At 30.7% G+C, this 24,319-nt stretch overlaps 2 protein-coding genes across 3 annotated transcripts in view; one reads left to right on the forward strand and one right to left on the reverse strand.

Moving 5' to 3' along the window:
- LOC145242116 (uncharacterized) overlaps nt 1-13,445 on the forward strand; it is a 171,751-nt gene extending 158,306 nt beyond the window's left edge. Inside the window, exon 15 of one of the 2 annotated variants that reach the window (XM_080105032.1) lies at nt 13,076-13,445. In XM_080105032.1, coding sequence (XP_079961158.1) covers nt 13,076-13,161 — 86 coding nt within the window. In that variant the 3' untranslated portion in view covers nt 13,162-13,445. Of the gene's footprint in view, nt 1-1,916; nt 2,628-13,075 lie in introns of those variants that run through there. The other variant, XM_080105031.1, reaches the window with a different exon arrangement.
- A 2,088-nt stretch (nt 13,446-15,533) lies between these two features.
- On the reverse strand, nt 15,534-22,317 carry LOC145242767 (uncharacterized). Its single transcript, XM_080105905.1, has 2 exons — nt 22,239-22,317; nt 15,534-16,159 (listed from the first exon to the last, which is right to left on the reverse strand). The coding sequence occupies exons 1-2, from the start codon at nt 22,315-22,317 to the stop codon at nt 15,642-15,644; spliced, it is 597 nt and encodes a 198-aa protein (XP_079962031.1). The 3' UTR covers nt 15,534-15,641.
- Between the last annotated feature and the right edge of the window lie 2,002 nt (nt 22,318-24,319).

Genomic DNA, 24,319 nt, shown 5'->3' on the forward strand with positions numbered 1-24,319 from the left:
TAAAAAAAAAAAAAGTTTTAACTTCGGACTTTACAGGTAAATTTCTAAAAAAACACTACTTTTTTTGTTTTAAATTTGAATATATTATTTATTGACCTTTTCTCTTCAATTTATAATTTATTTACTTTTTAATAGACATTTCAAAATGGGAGGCGTGAATTAGTCTACCCCCTGTCTTTCCAAGCTTATAACTACTCGAAAAATGTAATTCAAACCCTAATTTTTTTTTCAATTAAAGGAGCAAGGACCAAGGTTTCATAAAAAAAAAAACAAAAGAAAAAAACAAACAACGTGGTTAAAAAAAAAAGGTTTTAAACTTCGAACTTTACAGGTAAATTTCTAAAAAACACTACTTTTTTTGTTTTAAATTTGAATATATTACTTATTGACCTTTTCTCTTCAATTTGTGATATATAAAACTTTGGTGTGTAAATTAATTATTTACTGTTTACTAGACACTTGAAAATGGGGTGGGGCGTGAATTAAAAAAAGCGTTTGTCTAAAATATTATATTCGGTTTATTGAAAAGAGCATAAAATTTCACATTGACCCTGAAAATATCGTAAAAATAGAATCAATAGAAAAATTTTGATAGATTTTTTAAGTTTAAAAATTGAAAAATATTGAGTTCGTAAAATTCATTACTGTTTTAAAAAAAAAAAAATATTTCTATTACTTTTAAAACAACTTTAATAGTTTATTTTGGAAGTATAATCCATGAAGAAAATAAACAACCCACTTTTAAAAGAGAAATTACGAGATTTTTATATTTTATTCGCAGTTTCGTGATAGAGGTGTAAAAAATTCCTACAAAAATTCTGATACATCTACTAGATTGGAGTGTTTATTCATTGTAAACGTACCTGACAACCTATAAATGTCGACATTTCCAATGTGAATGGTAAGCTGGACTTATGTAAAAATAACAAAAAGATATACCAAACTGATTTTTTCGTTTAAAAATGGAATTATTTTCCTTTCGTTATTAACTTTTTTTTTTTAATTTTTTTTTTTAATAAATATTTTGTGTTTTATATACATAAAGTACAATTGTTGAATGTTACTGTTTTGATTATATTCGTTTGGGGGGGCACAATTAAAAAATTAAGAAAGATTAAAACGAAGCGAAATTTAAGTTTCCGTTCCATTTTTACAACAACCATAAAACAGTGCATACTCAGCAAGTTTTATCGTAATTTATAAACATATTGAAACACTAAATCAACATTTTATTTATTTTTTTGCATAATTAATGATGGAAGTATTTTTCTGTTTATTTTCTTAACATCTGTTAAAAAAAATAATTTGTACATTCTCTTGAAAAAAAAAGAATCAAACTTTTCTCTACTTTCACATGTGTTCCATTTTAACAAACTGGGCCACAGCAAGCGTGGCCGGGTACAGCTAGTATTTATATATATATATATATATATATATATATATATATATATATATATATATATATATATATATATATATTGAATTCATTTATACAAACAAACGGCTACATATGTGCATACATGTTTCTGTAATTTCACGTTTCAGAGAAACCCCATCGTCAGGTCAAGAATATCGCTTGACAAGAAATTACAGAAACATGTATGCACATATGTAGCCATTTGTTAGTATAAATGAATTTAATATAATATGCTCTGTTGAGTCATTGAGTGCTTTTTTTGGTAGACACATGTTTCAGTGGATATACTTCTAAGAAACAAAACCAAACTACTACTATGTGTGTGTGTGTGTGTGTGTGTGTGTGTGTGTGTGTGTGTGTGAATATATATATATATATATATATATATATATATATATATCACTTGCTTTTGTCTACGTTTCTCAACACCGACAATATATCATTCTTTGCATTGTGATAGCCTTCTAATACCTTTATTTTTTTTTTTTTTTATTCGCAGTAGCTGCATGTCACTATTACGAAAGCAAACATACAATTTCTACAATACGTGAAACAACAGTACCAGTAACAACATCAGCAAAATATACTTCTAATAAAGAACCAAATAATGATACAACCACCATAACACCTATGAATACATATGCAAATAATAATCCAACCCTGATATCACATAATACAGATTCAAATAATCATACCACCTTGATGCCACATATTGATACAGATCCATATGATAACAATACCACCCACATAACATATCCGAACTTGAGCGATATCTTAACAGCAAGCAACGACCCAGTACAAGCCACTGATCTCCCAGACGTAACAATGAATGCTAGACTTTGCAGATGTCCCTGTCCAAGGAATTTGTCAGAAGAGCAACAGGCAGAACTGTTGAAATCGCTGACCAAAGAGTTGAAGGTGAACCGCAGTGAAACAAGTAGTTATATACGGTCAAAAATCAGTGCCCCAGATGATCGTGTTTCATCTCAAGTTATCGGCACTGCAGCAGTCGCTATAATGGTGGTGCCATTTGGTTTGATTGTCTTAATTGACTTGATCCCACTATTAAGTCTTATCTATAAGAAAATAATTTCTTTTGTGTAAAATCTATTATTATAATATATATATAACTTTATAAAACATTAAAAGTCACAGAAGTATTCACTTAACTCACATTCATATTGCATTATTGCTGTGTCTTACACGTGTTTCATTGGATGGCGTGAATATACCAAACAAATCATCAGAGACATACATTAGTTTCTCGGGGAAAATATACAGAAGAAAATATACAAAAAATTGTATGTTTTTCTTGAGGAACTTATGCAGGTCTCTATTAATTTGTTTGGTATATATATGCTATTCAATGAAACACGTGTAAGACACAGCAATAAAGCAATATGAGTATGAATTAAGTGAATACTTCTGTGATTTTGGAATGTTTAATAAGGTTATATATGCTTTGAAAGTGTAAATCAATTTTTATTGAACTTATTGAGCTTAATTAATTGTGGAAATTTGAATAAATTTATTAGATATATACTTTATGAGTATATATCTGTTTACAAGCGTGTATGCGTGTGTGTATATATGTTATATAGTGTCATCCACATATAGTAATGTTTTGTTGTATCACAACTCATCAGTGCGGCTAGACTAGCACCTTTCCTTAGCCAAGGATTGAACCTAGAACCATCGCATTGATACAATGAAACAGTACTGTATGACTATATATATATATATATATATATATATATATATATATATATATATATATATATATATATATATATTTATCCGTATATTGCATCCATAAAGGATAGGGCAATTTCAGTAGGAAATCATAAATAGGAGAGCTGAATGCGTAGCAGAGAAAGAATAAAAGAATAAATACAACCAAAAATTTAGCCAAACCTCATTATAAATTTATTTCAAATGCACAAACAATAGGGCATATTCAAACGAGAAAACTGTTTGAAGGCTGTCACTCGACTGAAAACTAAAAAAAAATCACATGCTGGTTTGGTGTTACTAAGAAAGGGGATGAATGGAAGGAGACGTTGGATGGGAGTAGAGCAAAGAGGAACAACATTTTTGTTCCTCCTCTTTCCAGTTTCTCCAAACAACATGTGTTTTTTTTTTGGGGGGGGGGAGGTCAGTCAGGTGATAGCCTTCAAACAACTTGTCTATTTGAATGGGTTGAAATAAATTTATAATGAAATTTGGGTAAATTTTTGGTGGTGTTTCGTCTTTTATCTTTATCTTTATTTATATATGAAAGGCACTTTGTCTCTGTGTGTGTATGAGTTTGTTCCCTATGAACTTCAAAACAGCTGGGCCGATATTTTTAATTTCACACAAATGTACTTAATGTACCTGGCAGTGTTCTTAGATAGGTTTTGTATCGGAATGTCTTCAGTAAGTATCAATAATCGATAATCGAAAAAATATGATTAAAGAAGGAACAGTCCAATTTTGGCCAAAGTTAACACCCTTATATAGCCTAACACCACAGAGAAGTTTTATCATCGCATACGTAGAAGGACCCACCATATAAAATCAACAGTAGGTTTTTTATAGAACAAAGGCATGTTTGAAATGAATGTTTTTGTTTAGAGCACAATTGTACCATTATATTTGACTCTTGCATTTTAAACTTTAATTCAAGCCATTATATATAGATAGTTTTATAAAATCAACAGCAGATTCTCTACAGTGCAATGTAGACTACAGTGTATTGTGGATTAAGTCACTGCAGGGAGGCATGTGAAGTTTTATCTTGGTGCACTGTGGTGGGTCCCCAACTAAAGCATGTAATCAATCAATTTGATTGAAAAATGGGTGGTTTCACTAATATCAATGACAATAAAAGTATTGGACAATGGACATGTGGAACATTCGTTAATCCTAATTCAATTCCCCGTAATGCCAGATCTTTCTGGTAATATATATATATATAAATGTCAGATCTCTCCTAAAAATGATGAATATGTTCACATTTAAAACTTAAAATTTTAATTTTACAATTTCGAATGACTTTCATCATTTTATCAAAAAAAAAAGTTTTTGGATTGTGCATGAAATAATACGCCTTTGTTTGAATTTATTTTAAATATGTATAAAATTCTCAAAAGGGAACTAATTCTTACCAGTCTGTGAGACTTACCCCTGGATACTAAGACTTATTTCTTAGTGAATAGAAATCATGTTACTATTCTTGATCGACTGGACAACTAGGTGTGTCAGAAATTTCGTGAAAAATAGTGAATAATTCCACCCCGTCTTTCTAAGCTTATAACTACTCGTAAAATGTAAGTCAAGCCCTATTTTTTTTTTCAATTAAAAGGAGCAAGGACCAAGGTTTCATTAAAAAAAAAAAAAAAAAAAAAAAAAAAAACAAACAACGTGTTTCTTTTATAAAAAAAGATTTTAAACTTCGGACTTTACAGGTAAATTTCTAAAAAACACTACTTTTTTTTGTTTTAAATTTGAATATATTATTTATTGACCTTTTCTCTTCAATTTGTGATATATAACACTTTGGTGAGTAAATTAATTATTTACTTTTTAATAGACACTTGAAAATGGGGGGGCGTGAATTAAAAAAAAATGTTTGTCTAAAATATTATATTCGGTTTATTGGAAAGATCATAACATTTCACATTGATCCTGAAAATATCGTAAAAATAGAATCAATAGAAAAACTTTGATAGATTTTTTAAGTTTAAAATTTGAAAAATATTGAGTTCGTAAAATTCATGACTGTTTTTTTTTTTAAATAAAACAAAAAATATTTCTATTACTTTTAAAACAACTTTAATAGTTTATTTTGGAAGTATAATCCATAAAGAAAATAAACAGCCCACTTTAAAAAGAGAAATTACGAGTTGTTTTTTTTTAATATTTTATTCGCAGTTTCGTGTTAGGGGTGTCAAAAATGCCTACAAAAATTCTGATACACCTACTGGACAACACATGAAATAATAGCACTTAAACTTATTTTTAATTAAGTTTTAAAATTCCCAAAAGAAAGGGAAATAAATCTTATTGGTCCTTTTAATCTTTTATCCGATCCAGTATTTATTTTCCCTCACGAGTAAGTACATCATTAAGGTTTGTTGATATATATATATATATATATATATATATATATATATATATATATATATATATATATATATATATATATATATATATATATATATATATATTACATCCATATCCAGTCTAGTTGAGATCATGAAGAAGCACCAAAAACAGAATAGTATTAAACAAAAAAGAATTGTTTCCAATAGATTTCGATATTTTCATTTCATTCAGTCAGAAGAAAGGGGAAGAACTCTACTCTCAGGTTTGTTGATATATATATTTTTTTTACATCCATATTCAATCTAGTTGAGATCATGCACCTAAATCTTTTTCCAATTTCGATATTCCAAATTTTTCTGATTACCAATTCCGATTAATTGTTCCAATATTCGTACAGAGCTTACATGACTGAAGTGATAAACCAAGAAAGTTGGGTTGTTAAAGAGTCAGGCTTGAACGTTGAGTTTTAAAATTATAGAAATTAAAGAATCAAAGAGTTAGAGAAAAAAATTATATTTATTTACTGTAAAAATTTGAGTGCAAAAAGAATACATTTGATTATATAAAAAAATTCAAATATACATTGATTGATACCGATGATTTCAAGAGGTATAAAAACTCTTCCCTGTTGGGCTAAGACAGCTACACATAGTACATTCATCTATAAGTAGTCGGGTATAGAAAATATAGGACAGTTTGACTTTTATAAAATTAAGATTAAACAAATATATAATTAAAAAATGAAAATAAATTTAAAAATTAATAAACCCTAAAAGAAAAATAGGTCAATTTTTACGACGTGCCCCAGCGTATTATAAGCACCCCAACCTCCCCACGTTAAGAATGGATTTTGGAATAAACACCCTCCAACCTCGAAAGCCGTTTTTAACATGGAGAGGTTGGAGGGGGTATTCCGAAAGCCATTCTTAACATGGGGAGGTTGGAGTGTTTATAATACGCTGGGACACGTCGTAAAAATTGACCGAAAAATTCTAAAATCTAATATATAAAAAGACACTAAGTCTGTCTGTCTGTCTCCATATTTTCAAACTCTATCTCCTCTGAAACTTAAAGTTGCAAACCGGTGCTCAATGATTGGATTTCTTATGGACGGTACTTTTATCGGTCTTTAGCTAGTTGAAATAGTTTTTAAGGGATCAAAATTGAAAAAAAAAACGTTATACATTTTGTGTATACATTCGAAATAAAACGTATATACAAAAGTATTATAGTTGCTTACAGCTGTTTCAAGGCAACGTTTATTTTAAGTAACATAATGCAGCATAAGATGATTTCAAAATATCGAATGAATCTCATACATACCTAAAAAGCAAACTATAACAATGTCTGAAAATAGATCAGTTTCGACTAAAACAAAAAATCACCAGAATAGATCCATTGTCAAATACCTCAGCAAGAAGGTAAATCAACTCAAGTTTTTATTAGAATTTTATATTTAAAAAATTTTTTTATACAATTAAAAATCTATGTTGTAGCAGACATTTTGAAATAATGGAATTTTAATCGTTTTAATCTTTTAAAAATCAGTTAATTTTTAAGAAGTTACTTTTTCTTGGCAATTCAACTGATTATAGTATATATCAATTAGAAAAAAAAAACGCTATTTAAAAAAAAAACATAGTAATATTAAATTTATATCAATTTTTTAATTGCAACTTCAAGGTAAGTCTTTGTTCAATATGTGTATTTAAACTTATTTGAACTCTTATGTTTCATAATAAATAGAAATTTCGATAGATTTAAATATATTTTATTCGAATTTCGAAAAAAAATATATGGGGGGGGGGAACATGCACTAAAAAAAAATATTTCCCCTCATATATTTTACGGAAACTGCATTTTATATGTAATTTCATTCCAAAATGGATAAGTATCGAAAATTTCACGAAAATCTGACGATTAGTTGATTTTTGCTATATTTATTAAACACGGGTATGTTTTCGCGTTTGGAATGTCTGCTACATGGGAATGCTATCTTAAAGCGCCAATTATGTAAACACGATTTTTGTCTTGCAATTTCATTATTTTCGTTCGATGGAAAAAATTTCAAAAAATCATGGGTTTGTATTACTGTACACATAGATTCGAAAACATTGTCAAAAAACAAATATATAACAAATAAATGTTATCAAAGGCAAGATAAGTTACTTTTCTACCAAACTGGATATAATTTTCGTGTTTTTATTCAATTTAACATGTTTATTCAGCTCGAAAAGCATACAGTGTTTACCGATGTATTGGAAAATTCAAGATGGCAGCCGATTCTCTCTTTAACATGGTAAGTTCGGGAAAAGGTGTTATAAATCATAAACTAGACAAAATACTATTAAAAACCACCGAATATATGTCAAGTTTTGTCACGGTAAAATATATTGAGCGAATTTTTAACAGTATTTTGTCTAGTTTATTATTTATTACACCTTTTTCCAAACTTACCGTGTTAAAGAGAGAATCGGCCGCCATCTTGAATTTTCCAATACATCGGTAAACACTGTATGTTTTTCGAGCTGAATAAACATGTTAAATTGAATAAAAACACGAAAATTATATCCAGTTTGGTAGAAAAGTAACTTATCTTGCCTTTGATAACATTTATTTGTTATATATTTGTTTTTTGACAACTTTTTCGAATCTATGTGTACAGTCATACAAACTCGAAAACTTTATTCCATAACGAGAGTACGTACAATTTTCAAATTTTCTTTTAAATAAGAAATAAATAACGACTTGTTGCATTTAGAATGCCCTCGAAGGATCAATTTGATTAATGTTTGCAGTTTGTTTGTATTTTATATTGTAAACAAACTTTGCTGTTTTTTTATATTGTAAGCAAACTTTGCTGTTTTTTTTTTTTTTTTTTGTTTTTTTTTGCGGGTAATACTTGAATATTTTGATATTTTCAGAATTTATTTGAAATAGATTATCTCATTTAAGACAGAAAAATTTGTAAAATTTATTTTAAAACAGATTTAAAATTTTTTCGAGATGTGTAAATTTTGAGCGGTTTCTTTGAATACGGCAGACGATCTTTTTGGGGCTTTCTCATTGGCTGTTTCGGGTCACTTGATGTAAACAAGAAAATCGAAGTTTTCTTGTTTAGTAAAATACTTTTCGGAGACTAGAAAATGCTTTTAGGAATAAGCACACACAATCCCTCCATGTTAAGAACGGCTTTCGGAATATACACACTTTGCAGGTTGGACAACCAGAGTGCACATTGACCGTCTTCGGGTGGTCCCACAGTCCACTTTCACCAACATTTCACTTAATGTGATCAGGTATTTTTATTTATTTATTTATTTATTTTACAGCGGAAAAAAAAATGTTATCACAGCGAGCAAAAGCAGCCACGTTTGGATTTTAAAATCACGAGGAAGGGGAGGGGTATCCTGTAACGTGTTGCTTTTTGATCGACAACATTCAGTATATGTGAGAGACTGAGTTATCTCCCCTGTGGCGCGCTTCCTCCCTTCCTCGTGGTCTAAAAATCAAAACATGGGTGCTCTTGATCGCTGTCATAACAAATTGTTTTCCCGCTGTCAATAAAAAAAACAACAAAAAAAAACACTTGATCAAATTAAGTGAAATTTTTTCATGAGAACCTTATTTCATAATGGGTACGTACACACACACACATATATATATATATATATATATATATATATATATATATATATATATATATATATAAAATTTTCACTTTTTAATGTCTTCATTAAACTAAACAAGTACCATTTTTGTTGTTGTTCTCTGTAAATTATTATCGAAATGAAATGAAACTTTTTTTTTTTTTCTTTTTTGGTGGGCCTCTAGGTGTATCAGAATCGGCCATTAAAAATGCCGTATATGAACTTGAATAAATCAACTTACTATCTTTCGAAGCTTATAACTACTTAAAAAATGTAATTCAAACCCTAACTTTTTTTTTTACATTAAAGGAGCAAAGATCAAATTTTAAATAACAAGTTTAATAGCAAATTATGCAATATTTATTTTTTTTAAATCAGTTTTCTTTAAAAAAAAAATCAACGAAATTTTACTTACTTCAATTATAAAAATATATATAAATTCCAAAAAAATCACTTACCTATAAAAAATTCTATTCAATGTGTACTTCGATTGTTCATTGTTAAAAATTTATCCATATTTATACTTATATTCCATGTCCTTTTTAAATAAAATAGTTTTTTAAACAAGGTCCCCCCCCCCAAAAAAAAATGCGAACTCAGATTTATTGACTGTTCAAACAAAGGGAGAGAAATCTGATTTTTTTTTCGCAATTATCTTACGATGACTTATAAATGCCATATTTAATATTTCTTTTTATTGTGTGCTGTTAACCAAAATTAGTATTTTTGGGCCTCCGTAGCTGAAAAAAAAGCACACATTTACTTATAAGTTTTTGCCATGAAACAAAAAATCCAGTTGACCGATTTTTTTTAATTCTCTTAATGGAATACACGAGCTGTTGATTATTATATCTTATTTCTACTTTATCGAGTGAATTTCTTTTTAAATATCTAAAAAAAAAAAAAAAAGAAATTAAAAAAACTGAATGAAATAGAAAAAATTGCCGTCAGCATCCGGTATTTACTTGACGATATAAGCATAACATGAGCTTTCATTAAAAAAAAAAAAAATCAACGTGGTTTAAAAAAAAGGTTTTACAGGTAAATTTCCAAAAAACACTCCTTATTTTTGTTTTAAATTAGAATATTTTATTTATTGATCTTTCATCTTCAATTTGTGATTTATAAAACTTTGGTGAGTAAATTAATTATTTAAATTTTAATAGACATTTCAAAATGGGGGGAGCTGAATTTAAAGAAAAAAACGTTTGTCTAAAATATTATATTCAGTTTATTGGAAAGAGCATAAACTTTCACATTGACCCTGAAAATATCATAAAAATTGAACCAATAGAAAAATTTTGATAGATTTTTAAAGTTTAAAAATTGAAAAAAATTCACTCATAAAATTCAATTGATTTCATACCTAAAAAAATGGCTGGTTGAACACGCACCGGCACTTTTTAAAAACTGTTTTTTAAAAAAAAATAATATTTCTATTATTTTTTAAACAACTTTAATAGTTTATTTTGGAAGTATTTTCCATACAGAAAATAAACAACCTACTTTAAAAAGAGAAATTACGAGTATTTTATATTTTATTCGCAGTTTTCTGTTAGGGGTGTCAAAAATTCCCCCAAAATTCTGATACACCTAGTGGACCTCCGAAACCAATAAATGGTACTATCTCCTCCCTCACCCCAAATAAAAACAGTTCAAAGAATTTGCTACCAAAATCTTGCGTTTGCTATTTTTTAAAATTTTTTATCACTCTTTTGGTCTAGTTCCATAGCATCCACATATTGCCCCCCAAAAATGCACTTTTTACCTTTATTTACTTGTTGTTGTTGTTGTTGTTTTCAAATATTTTGTAGCACTTATTTTTAATTATTTAATTCTAGGACGTGTGAGGTTTGAAATTTACATATTGCAACGCAATTATTATCCCCCCCCCCCAAAAAAAAATGTTTTTTGTTGTTAGGAAAGAAAAAAGCAGTGAAAATGAAGATAGTCACAGAAATACATAGAATAAAATAAGTAGGAAAGAAAAAAGCGGTGAAAAATGAAGGGTAATCTCCAAAAATACCGTTGGGGCTTACAAAATGGCCGCCAGAAGAGTCACGTGATCCGGTTGATCCAAAACATGAATCGTGCAAATGGAAAACGCAGCCTTGAAGGCAAACTTTGACAAACAATCACAATTTGTTTGTATTTAATTTTTTGTTGATATAATGTTGTTATAAAAATAGGCAAACTTTGAGAAACAATCTTAGGTTGTTTTTAGTTAAAACAGTGTTTATAAAAAGTATTTTATTCAGAACAAACAAGTGGTCGACTAGGTGTATCAGAATTTTAGGCGGAATTTTTGACACCTGTTTTAAAAAACAAACAAACTGTGATTGTTTCTCAACAAAAAATTAAATGACCGTTCTAAATAAATTATTTATTATTATGATATTGAAAAACTGTTTTTGTACTTAATTATTATGCTTGTTTGTCAAAGTTTGCTTTAAATTTGCGTTTTCCGGTTTCGTAATACGGCGATTCATGTTTTGGATCAACCGGATCACGTGACTCTTCTGGCGGCCATGTTGTAAGCCCTAACGGTATTTTTGGAGATTACCAAATGAAGATACTGACAGGAATACATAGAAAAAAAAAAGAAAAAAAGTCCAACAAACCAAAAAATTCAAATATTTAGCAGCAATTATTATCCAAAGAAGCAGTGATTATAGAAAAAAAAAAAAAAAGTTTCGTTTCAATTCCTTTAGAAAAATTCCATGTTTTCGTTCATGAATCAACTTCCGCCCATGAACACAAATTTGAGACGAACTATTTTACATTTCGGAGCCGAGTAACATCTCGGTCAACATTATCGAACTTTGCACTATTTCAAAACATCATATTATAAAACAATTATATTTTGACAAAAAAATATGTGTATCATTGTTTGACAGACTGTAAAAGATAATTTTTCAAGATGGCTGCATTATAAGTCGAATATTTAATATTTTTAATTTTCAGATTAAAACTAGAGTTAAAAACAAACAATCACTTTTATGTAAGACGTATTCATTTGAGACAATTCTTTTTTTCTTTTAGTCTGCTCGATTGTCTTGAACTCCAAGGCGGGCAAAACTAAGTATGGTCTTTCACACTTGCTTTTCATTCAATCCAGTTCCAAAGCGTTGACATTAGCCAAGTTGCCTGCATTTATATATCATTTATTACTATGGCTATGACAACAGCATATTCTTTTCATTGTTTTGACTCTCAAGTATATATCCAACATGGTTAATCAACCAAGAATTACATCACTATATAAAAGCATATAAGATATCAACGGATACATACTCGAGAGGTAAAACAATAAAAAGAATATGCTGTTGTCCTAGCCCTATTCATTACCCACTTGAACTATGACTTCCTCACTTTTTAATCCCTGAAATGTTCAAATAAATTTTCTTTTCTTTCTTTTTTTTAAAATTCTACCATAATGCATTAATAACTTTGTATACAAGATACAGCCATCTTGAAAAAGGACCTATCATGGCTAGTTAAATATTTTACAAGCGAACTTAGATTTTACGTAAGTAAAAAAAAAAAAAAAAACGACTTGATTAAATAAAACATCAGTAAAAAAAAACAAAAACAAAAAAAAAACTGAAAGTCAAAATACTTCCAGATAACACCGGGCAAGTACAGTGAGTTTAATAAGAAAAATTGTCTGAACAAAAAATGATTTTTCAAAGAGAAAATTTTGAAGAAAATTTCAAATTTACAATTTGGTAAGACAATTTTTTTCTGCGCCTTTTTAAAAAAACGAAATTTGAACAAACATAAGCAGGAGTGAATTCTCACGGCTGGAGATTTTGAAATACACTTCTTTCCTGGTTTGTCCAATCAGAAGCCAACTCTCAGTCACGTGACCGAGTTTATAAAATGTTAAACCGGCAACACACTCTCTCTTTCTTCCTAGATCATGGACTGACAACAACTTTATGTGGAATGGACCTGTCGCTCCCAACTTCGCTCTTGAGGGCCCAGGGTTCGACTAAGACGTGAATACAAACAAGCCAATATGGCTAACTCCACACATGGGCTTCAATGCAGTCTTTCTCATCCTACAATACCGTTACTGATCTTTCGTGACACATGCTCCTACTACTAATTTATAGGAGATAAATAATCCATCATGGCTACAGACCATAACTTCAACACACACACACGAACATTGTGTCTCTTTCTCTTTCAACTAATCTTTAATCTACATTTTTACACAGGAACACTTTCCATGATTAACTCGTTTCCTTATCCTAACTAATGAATAAAGTTGTTTTTAAATGTTAGACTGAGACTTCTTGTCTTCCATTTCTACATTTCGTGCCCCAGATGTGATGGCGAACATGCAAAGTTCATCAACATCTTATTCTACACATCCAATTCATCATCATCTTCGGTTTAACTTTCCCTTTATGGCAACTGAAGCATTTTTATTTTAAGTTTGCCAATTTAATTGAATTGAATGTCCATTTTTACATGCTGGAATTTACTGAACAGCTTTTAGAGATTAATTTCCAAATTTCTGCCTAGATCTTTAAACCCTGTTCTCTCAAATCCATCGTTATCGCTTCCTCACGTGTTTTTCTTGGTCTGCCCCTTCTACCTTAATTATTTTACATCAAACCTGAGCACACTCATCAATTATTTCAGTATGTCCATACCAACGATTTCTCATGTTGCACACATTACCCATTTTCCCATCTAGACAACAATAATCATCATAATCAACTATTAGCAAGACTAACGTGTTTTCCGAGAAGCTTTTAACATAACAGTGTTATCCATATTTAATCTTTCTCTGAGCTCATCAAATCAAATCGGATATATTAACAAAAATTGTAAGTGCAACAAGCCATGTAAAAGGGCAGTAAGAATATTTCAATGTCGATGTACCATCTGAATGTATGTTCGAGACGACTTTAAACCTGAATATGTGGGAATTCGTTACTATCTCCTTTCGTAGGCTGTTCAATGGAACTGAAACAGGAATTGTATTGATTGCCTAGCCAGATGAGAATAAAGTGCCGATAATACATCTTTTGCTAGATTCATAGAAATTATTACTTGACATAGGGGTGAAAAATTCATCGAAAGATAGATTTAAGTTCCTGTTGATGATGTTGTGTATCAGAATCACATTCCCTCACATCATCCGCGGCTCAAGTGAGAATTAAGCATCCAAAAATCAGCAGCCACGATGCATCCAGTGTCACCTTTAATTTTTTAACGTCTCCAAGCTGAACATCGATTTGAGTAGATGGTTCTAGCGGTCTAAACCGGGAAAAAAAAATCAGATCATAACCCAGCTTCAGACTTAAATTACAGTGCTTATGCACTTATGTTACCGCGCTATTTTATTTTTTTTTAAATAGTATTTTCAAGTTAAATTCAAGTTTTATATCTTTTTTTTTATTAAAAAAAAAAGTGAAAGTACAGAATAATTACAAAGCACCCTTCCTTCCCCATGTTAAGAATAGCTTTCTAAATAATAATGTTATTATTTCAGCACGGTAACATAAGTACCCAAATTACATATCCATCATATCATTTCTCGCCATGCAACGTATGTCCCCAACCCTTGCTGGCCAGGTTTAACTTCTTTACATGATCACACTGCATACACATGCATGATAGACTCTTCCCTAAGTCAACAGTGGTAATTCTCTGCTGGTTAGTAATGACAGATTTCCTTAAACTTACTCCATCCACGCATAATGCTTATTATCATACAAGCACTTGTTCCTCCATGTGCTCCAATGGTTTTCACCAAGTAAAACTTCTGAACAACCTCAATAACCTCACTATCTAAATATATATTTTAGTCCCCCACCCTTAATACAATTTTAAATTTAGGAGAAACCTAAAATAAAAAATGCCGCTTGGTACTATTTCAAAACACCATATTATTGTATAAAACAATTATATTTTGACAAAAAAAAGTATGTGTGATATAATTTGACAAAAACAATGACTTACGCTGTTTGATTGCTCATGATAGGCAATTTTTCAAGATGGCTGCGTCTTGTTTATATGGTTACTGTTGCATTATGGTCGAATATTTAATTTTTTTTTTTAATTTTCAGATTAAAACTAGAGTATCAAAAAAAGAAACAATCAATTTTATATAAGACGTGTTCATTTGATACAATTCTTTTTTCTTCTCCCAGTGTTGATATTTAGAGTGCTCGAATGTCCAACGTCTCCAAGGTGGGCAAAACAGAGCAACGTCTTTTACACTTGTTCTCCATTCAGTCCGGTTAAAACCGTTGACATCAGCCAAGTTGCATGCAATTCTATATCATTCGTTATACACTTAAACTATGACTTCCTCACTTTTTAGAACCAAGGATATCCAAATAAATCTTTATTTTTATTTTTTTTAATTCTATCATAATGTATTAATAACCTTGCAAACAAGATACAGCCATCTTGAAAAATGGCCTATCATAGCCAGTTAAATATTTTACAAATGAACTTAGATTTTACATAAAAGATCTTATTTTTCTATAGATAAAGCTTAATAGCGGCAACAAATCAATTAAGATAATCAACCCGAATGGCACTACCATTATAATGACTGCCGTGCTTCCAATAATCTGGGACGATGGTCGATCATCTGGAGCACTGATTTTTGATCGTAAATAACTGGTGGTTTCATTGCGATTCACCTTTAGTTCTTTGGTCAACTTCTTTAACCGGTTCTCAAACTCTGCTGCCGTCAAGACTTTAACGCAAGGACAAGGGCACCATTTTGTCGTGTTTGCATGGCCGTGACTTGTAGATGTTTCCATAGCAAAGGAAGTTAACATTTCAACAGTGTTAGCATCTGTACCAGTAGGATGTGATTCGGTTGTATTTGTTTTCAGAATGGTCATGGTTCCAGAGGTGTTGGTGACGCTGTTTTCCTCAGTTGCTGCATCGTTGGTTATCACGGGTATGTCAGTAAATGTCGACAGCCAAGTTGTATTACCCAGATGTGTAGTGGTTGGGTGGATTATAACTGTTGTTAGAAAAAAATATTTAAAAGTTGAACATGAGGGAAATGTAAAACTATGTTATTGCAAAAAATAAGAAATAGAGAACAGGAGAATTGAGTAGTTCAATCAACACACAAAAAAAAGAGCAAAAATAATTAAAATATACAATAAATAAATATTACCATTGACAATAAAAGTTACTTTTGTACCTACCTGGATCTGTGTGTGTGTGTGTGTGTGTGTGTGTGTGTGTGTTTTAAGTAGTTTTTAATGCTCTTTCTTCATTTCAAATATTCACTTTTTACAAATTGTTAGCCAACAAAGATGGCTGCAGACACATGGAAAATGTTGGCAGCTATCTTTATTGGCTAACCCTAGGCGGCCTGCTAATTATAAGTAAAAACCAATTTTATTGTAAATTGCACATATATCTATTGCATTTTTTTTTTTACTCACTTCAATGAAGGACTGATTTAATTCCCTTGTTTTATGGCAGTTCTGGTGTAACATAATCGCTGATCTTCTTCAATGGTGTTGTTAGATTTTAACACTTGGACACAACACGTGTCTGATACAGTCGCAAGGAAACAAAGAAACGGAAAGAAATTTGACTCGGCTGTTTTTTTTTTGTTTTTTTTTTTCAGTTTTCACAAAAAAGCATTTATTGTCAACAACGCCTGCATCTTGTTTTTTAGAGTTCCTCTCGCATCAACATGTGTATAACCAAATTCTGGCATGTCGAACATATTGCTTTAAAAGTTTCCCACGTTGCCACCTAGCCACTTGCTCATCTCACAACGGCATGCCGTCCCAGTCCTCTGCGTTCTACATGTGTTTTCCGTTGCTTACCGCCCATGTGTGTCCTTTCTTTTTTCTCTGTTTTTTCTTTTCTTTCTCTTCCTCTGCTGTGACGTTACTTTGGGAACTGGCTTGGTCATTTGCATATGTGTCATGCAGCTGCTGCTACAAGTTTTAGTAGCTCTGTTACACCAGTACTTCTGTTTTTATCAATGATGGATTGAGAAATGAAAATGAAAGTGTTATATTGGTTCTGTATGAAATTCATTGCGGGGGGGGGGGTATTTATTAAGTTGGGGCAAAAATAATGTTTTTTGACGTTCAGCTATATATTTTAAAATAACGTTATTTTTGCACCAATCTAGTATTATGTCTTTATTGATATATATATATATATATATATATATATATATATCAGAGGAAACATAATTTAATTTAAATACCAAATAAACAAAAAAACGGGCAGGTGGAATTATTAAAATTTCCTTAAGGCTTTATCGTCTGACCCTCTAAGAGGAAACGTCAGAATGATAAGTTAAAAGCTAAGAAATCGAATGAGGAAAGAGGGGAATTTGGTTTCTTTCCTCATTCGATTTCTTAGCTTTTAATTTATCATTCTGACGTTTCCTCTTAGAGGGTCAGACGATAAGGCCTTAAGGAAATTTTAATAATTCCACCTGCCCGTTTTTTTTTGTTTTTTTTTTTGGGTATTTAAATTAAATTATGTTTCCTCTGAAATTTCTCCTTCCATTTTGCTGTACCAAGAATTTACTTATATATATATATATATTTGATCTTCTAGATATGAATGTGTTTAGTGATTGTTTAAACAGGACAGCTAACAATTATAATATTAATGGACAAATAACAGTCTCTGGCGTTTTACATTGGCCGATGGGAAAACAGGGGAAGCAAATCTCTGATTTAAAAAATCATAAATTGCCCTGTGGCGATGGAAAAATTGTGACACGTGTAGGCCTGAAATGCTGGAAGCATGTAATAATTGATCTGTCATCATTGTATGTATGTATGTATGTATGTATGTATGTATGTATGTGTGTAGGTAGGTAGGTAGGTAGGTAGGTAGGTAGGTATGTATGTATGTATGTATGTATGTATGTTTCTATATGTACATGTGTATGTATGTATATCTATGTGTATATGTATGTATATATGTATGTGTGTATATATTTTTATGTGTTTGTATGTATATATGTATATATATGTTTGTGTTTATGTGTATGTATGTGTGTATATATGTATGTATGTCAGGTCATTTTTTGGGATAGAGAGGGCTCCCGTAAGCCGTGGTGAAGGCAACCTTTCTAGGAGAAGCAAATCTCTGATTTAAAAAACATAAAGCGGAAGACCAGTACTCGCATTAAGCTGGTCTGCAGTTTAATTTGTTGCTGGCTATCTTGCTCTTGCTTGTTGCTGGATCTCAACATTTTGAATCGAGAGAGAGACTTAGCTGTCGTACAAAGCTAAGACTCTTTAACATCATATTTGTATAGATACTCCCTCAGACATTTGGGCTCATGGATTTTAAATGTCTGAGGGAGTGACACTCGTCTGACAAGACGTTGCAATCATCATCATGTCAGGTCATGTCATATGCTACTGGTACCATGTAACCCAGTACTACCTGCATCATGGTCAGGTCACCGGCGACTAAACTGGTTCCCCCACTAGATTTATTTGGTGATGAAGGTGGCTAGTCTCCCTGAAGGATTAAAAACAAGACCTTCCAAAGGGCGAATGAACCCTTTTTCGGAGTCAACGGCCAACTAGCACTGTGTGTGTATGTATGTGTGTGTTGGGGTGGAGAGGGCTCCCATAAGCCGTGGTGAAGACAACCTTTCTAGGAGAAGCAAATCTCTGATTTAAAAAACCATAAAGTGGGAGACCAGTACCCGCATTAAGCTGGTCTGCAGTTTAATTTGTGGCTGACTATCTTGTTCTTGCTTGTTGCTGGATTTCAACATTTTGAACTGAGAGAGAGACTTAGCTGTCATACAAAGCTAAGACTCTGTAATATCATCTGTGTATAGATACTCCCTCAGGCATTTGTCTATTAAAATGGTTCTGTGGCAATGGAAGTCATTTTTGGGCTCATGGACTTTAAGTGTCTGAGGGAGTGGTAATCGTCTGACAAGACGTTGCAATCATCATATATGCATATATATATGTATGTGTATAAATGTATATATGTGTATATGTATGTAGGTAAATGTATGTGTATGTACGTATATGTATGTGTATATGTATGTATCTATGTGTATGTATGTGTGTTGTGCATTGTGTATGTATGTATATATGTGTGTATGTTTGTAGATATGCATGTGTGTGTGTGTGTACCAGTGACTGTCTTCGGTGTCATGTCTGCTTGAGTGTGTGGGTTCGCTGGCAGAACTAAAAAGGTTGTCTTCGGGCACATGGACTTTCAGTGACTGAGAAAGTGGCACTCGCCTGACAAGACGTTGCAATCATCATATTTATAATATAAAGCTGAATGTCTGTGTGTGTTTGGTCACGAATAGGCTACTATATGGTTGACTATTTAAAAAAAACTGATTACATATAATGATAGAAGATGTATCGAGACAGAGGAATGGGTATGTTTGATCTAGCAGAACGGTGGTTCATTAAAATTGTGGGGTCTGTGTTCACGCCTGGTCCACAAAGTATGGAAATAAAAAATTAAAAAATTAAAAACAAAACGTTTATAAGTGTTTTTGATATAGATGTACATAAGAATACTTTGATAAGTATGTTTTAACTTAAATAGGGATGGCATAATAAAATTGTGGGGTCTGCGTTCGCGCCTGGCCTTCATAGAATAGAAATAGGCACAAACTTTAATAAAGACTTTTCATATCTATCTGCGTAAGTATACTTTGATAATTATGTTTCAGTTTGAAGAAATATGGTATAATAAAATTATGGGGTGTTCGTTCGCACCTGACCTCAATAGAATGGAAATATGTCACAAAGTTTAACAAGGTTTTTTAATATAGATCCACAGAATATTGTGATAAGTGTTTCTGTGTGAACTGGTATGGTATAATAAATTATGGGGTTTATCTATTTTATTTTTACTTTCATCATATTTTGCTTTGGTTTTGATACCCCTAAATTCAACCCAAATTTACAACTCTTCCTTTTCATAACCTATCATACTTTCATAAATCAGTGTCCATTTTCTTTAGGCTGTTTTTGAACCTAGTGAACGACGGGTACTTTTGCTAGTATATATATATATATATATATATATATATATATATATATATATATATATATATATATATATATATATATCTGCAGAGGATCGCAGGAGGAAGACGTGTTTCCTGGGGACCAAAGAATTTGAACATAACCGCCTTTGTCATAGGGACACCCTTCGTGCAAATATGAAGGCAAAACACAAGAAACATCCACCTAAAAATGAATATGTATGCCATTGTGGTTTCAAGGCACGCAGTAAAGCAGGGTTATCTGTTCATTCGAGAAGGCATCTTTGACCTACGAGCATATGAAAGTTCACCATCTGCGGATGAGTGTGCCGGACGTCTACAGGATTACAATTATGCATGTGGTGTCACAGAGCTTGGGAGCTGCTGAAGATTGCATACTGAACCCTCATTCATCGTCTTCAATGAGAGAATCCACCATATATATATATATATATATATATATATATATATATATATATATATATATATATATATAACTACTTCATTTAATCACATAAATTAATATACGAAAATATAATTTTATGCGTAAATTTTCAGTATTTACTTCAACTGTGCTCAATACATAGGTAGAGCTAGGTAGTAAGTTATAAAAATATATGGTAATTAAGCTGCACAGAATATTCCGCATTTCATTCTCATGAGAATTCCTCAGGCTTAGGCAAAGAGTTGTGGTTACCTTATGTTTTTATATATTTTTATAACTTATATATATATATATATATATTTATATATATATATATATATATATATATATATATATATATATATATATATATATATATATATATATATACGTTTTATTTTTTTATTACCGTTTTATCTGTTTGGTTACATATGTTTCGGATGTTGGACCATGTTTACGCTCCAACAGCCTTGTCAGACTTTACAGAAACTGATTTCTGTAAGGTCTGACGAGGCTGTTGGATTGTAAACATGGTCCAACATCCAAAACATATGTAAGCAAACAGATAAAAAGGTAATAAAAAAATAAAACACATATTTGCTCTGCAATAGTATTGAGCATTCTCTTCAGGTTTTTACTAATTACCAGTTTTACCAAATATATATATGTATATATATATATAAATACTGTAAACTGACTTAAAACTTATTGGTATATTAACGATTACTGAATTTTTAATTATATAAACTCTGTAAAATTTGGAATACTATAAGTAAGACATATATTTTCATATTTTATGATGCAATATTTGGAATAATCAGTTCCACTCCTTAAAAAAAGGAGGAGGTAATTTCTGGGAGGACGGTCTGGGAGGACATATATATGTATATATATATATGTATATATATATATATATGTATATGTATATATATGAATATATATGTATATATATGTATATATATGAATATATATGTATATATATGTCTATACGTATATATATGTATATACGTATATATATGTATATATGTATATATATATGTATATATGTATATATATATGTATACATATGTATATATATGTATATATGTATATATATGTATATATATATATGTATATATATGTATATATATACATATATATGCATATATATATACATATATATACATATATACATATATATTCATATATATTCATATATATACATATACATATATATATATACATATATACACATATATATATATATATATATATATATATATATATATATATATATATATATATATATATTTGATCTTCTAAATATGAATGTGTCTAGTGATTGTTTAAACAAAACATCAAACAATTATAACATTAATGGACAAATAACCGTCTCTGGGGTTTTACATCAGCCAATGGGAAAACATACCTTGTCCATTTTGGATTTACCTTGATTTGACAGATCCAAAGCTGCAAACAAAGATTCCTACGACCCAAAGTCTTGGTGGTATATACAGCAACTTTATTTCAGATGTTAATTATTTCAGCATGACATGTCAGAATATCAAAGTGTTTTTACTTAAAATGCAAATTCCGATTGTCACTTATAGCAAAGAAGAACCGAAATAAAAGTGAAAGTAGGTTGGTTTTTTGAAACAAAAAATTTACCCAAGATCAGATCTTGAGATTCAATCTTAATGAAATTTTCTGTATCTCGTAAGTAAATCGCAGAAATATGCTCCCTCATGGTTCGCATGTTTCTGCTATTTACTTAAGAGATACAGAAAATGGTGAAAAAACATATAATACACTGATCCCCAAAAGAGAAGTTAATGAAAGAGAAGATAATATTGTTAGGAACAAACCTTACACACACACCCCTAAAAATAAGAGGATGAGTTCATGCCTAGGAGGATGATATCATGACAGCAGAATTGATTATACACTACAGACCCCCCCCACTCAAAAAAAGGAGGCGGTCATCCCTGGTCTTATGACAACAGAACAGGTGCTACATAACCCCCTCTTCCAAAGGAGGATGCAATATTTGGAATAATCAGTTCCACTCCTTCAAAAAAGGAGGAGGTAATTTCTGGGAGAAGGGTCTAATGATAACAGAACTGATATTACACTATCCACACTCATCTATATAATATTCTGCTTGCTCCTTAGTTAGTCCGTACGTTATGCTTTGAAAAAGGCTAAATACAATTTTTGAAAGCCAAACTGCTTAAAAAAAAAGGCCAAATTCGCAAAATTTGGCTTTAAAAAGGCCAATCTAACAAACCTGGATAATAATATGAGAGTGACCTCCCTTTGATATAGCCTTGTTTTCAAATAATATTATAACAATAATATATCATCATTGTTGTAATGGTAAGAGAAAAGAACTCAGAGTAATTTCGACGTGCAGCAGTTTTTCACCAAAGAAAGAAATCGGTGAAACGTTGTGTAAAAAAAGAGAACATTCAAAAGAAATAGGTAAAAAAAAAATTGTCTGCCAAGAAGTGCTGTACTGAAAGAGTACATTAAAAATTGTCTCTTACAGTGTAATTTTATTATTTGCATTGAACTATGTAGCACAATATTACTTTCTGAGTATTTATTAGTATTTATTAATTTAATTGCATTTGGGTCAGTTCTATATTTAAAATGCAATAGATACTATTTTCATAGAAATGATAATAAACTCATATTTGCTGCGTGTTACTGTTTTTTTTTTTGTCCAAAAACTAACTTTTTGCACTATCCAGATAAAAAAAAAAACATCAAACATATTTGTTGATTAAATATATTTCTCAATCTGTGGAATTTTCCACAAGTTTTGCTGGTTAAACAATAATAAATTAAATCAGGATTTTTTTTTTCATTCATTTAAAAATTAAATAAAAAGATCTTAGTTAAATCAGGATGGCTCCTGGAGTAAATGTGGTATTGTGGCGACTGATCATTCTAGTTAAAAGTAGGATAGACATTTGTTATTTGTGGCTAAAGATGACTAACTACATCCATTTTCTTCCACACACTTTTGAATGGCCTTGTACCCAATTTGTTTGAATGTAAATTTTTATATTTTGTGCAAATAAATAATTGGAAGTGTTTTCAGCATCCCAGCAACATCAGATGTTTTACTATCAACAAAAATAGTGTATATATATAAGAAAAATACAAATTATATATATATATATATATATATATATATATATATATATATATATATATATATATATATATATAAGCCTAAGGTTTGCTACATCGATATGTGCTTCTTTTTTTTTTTTTTTTTTACTAATAATAAATCAATAAAACCCTGTGGTAATGATGGGATTGTGACGGGAACAGGTGAAGGATGTCACTAGTAGTTCCTAGCATGAATATTGCACATAGGTGGTGGAAGGTAGATGGCCATTTTTCACAATACCCGCAAGTAATTGTGTGACTCGTGTCCTCCTTTCATAACAAAACAGCCCTTTATAGTTTCCTCTTCATGGGGAGGGATCTATAAAAGGTGACCTAAAAATTGTTTACTTGCTCATGTCCCTGTCATCAGGTGCAGATGTCTGGGCATCCAATATTTGCCCCCAAATCAAGAATAGAAACAAAATACTTGGAACAAATATGTCCTTTGCGACTTGGAATGTAAGAACACTCCAGGATAACAAAAAGAATCCTAAACGAAAAACCGCTATCATAGTACGTGTGTTAAGGCATCATAGAATTTCTGTTGCAGCTCTTTCTGAAACTCGGTT

Source organism: Euprymna scolopes, chromosome 21 (genome assembly GCF_053919585.1).
Source record: "Euprymna scolopes isolate OS-2025 chromosome 21, ASM5391958v1, whole genome shotgun sequence".
Lineage (NCBI taxonomy): Eukaryota > Metazoa > Mollusca > Cephalopoda > Sepiida > Sepiolidae > Euprymna > Euprymna scolopes.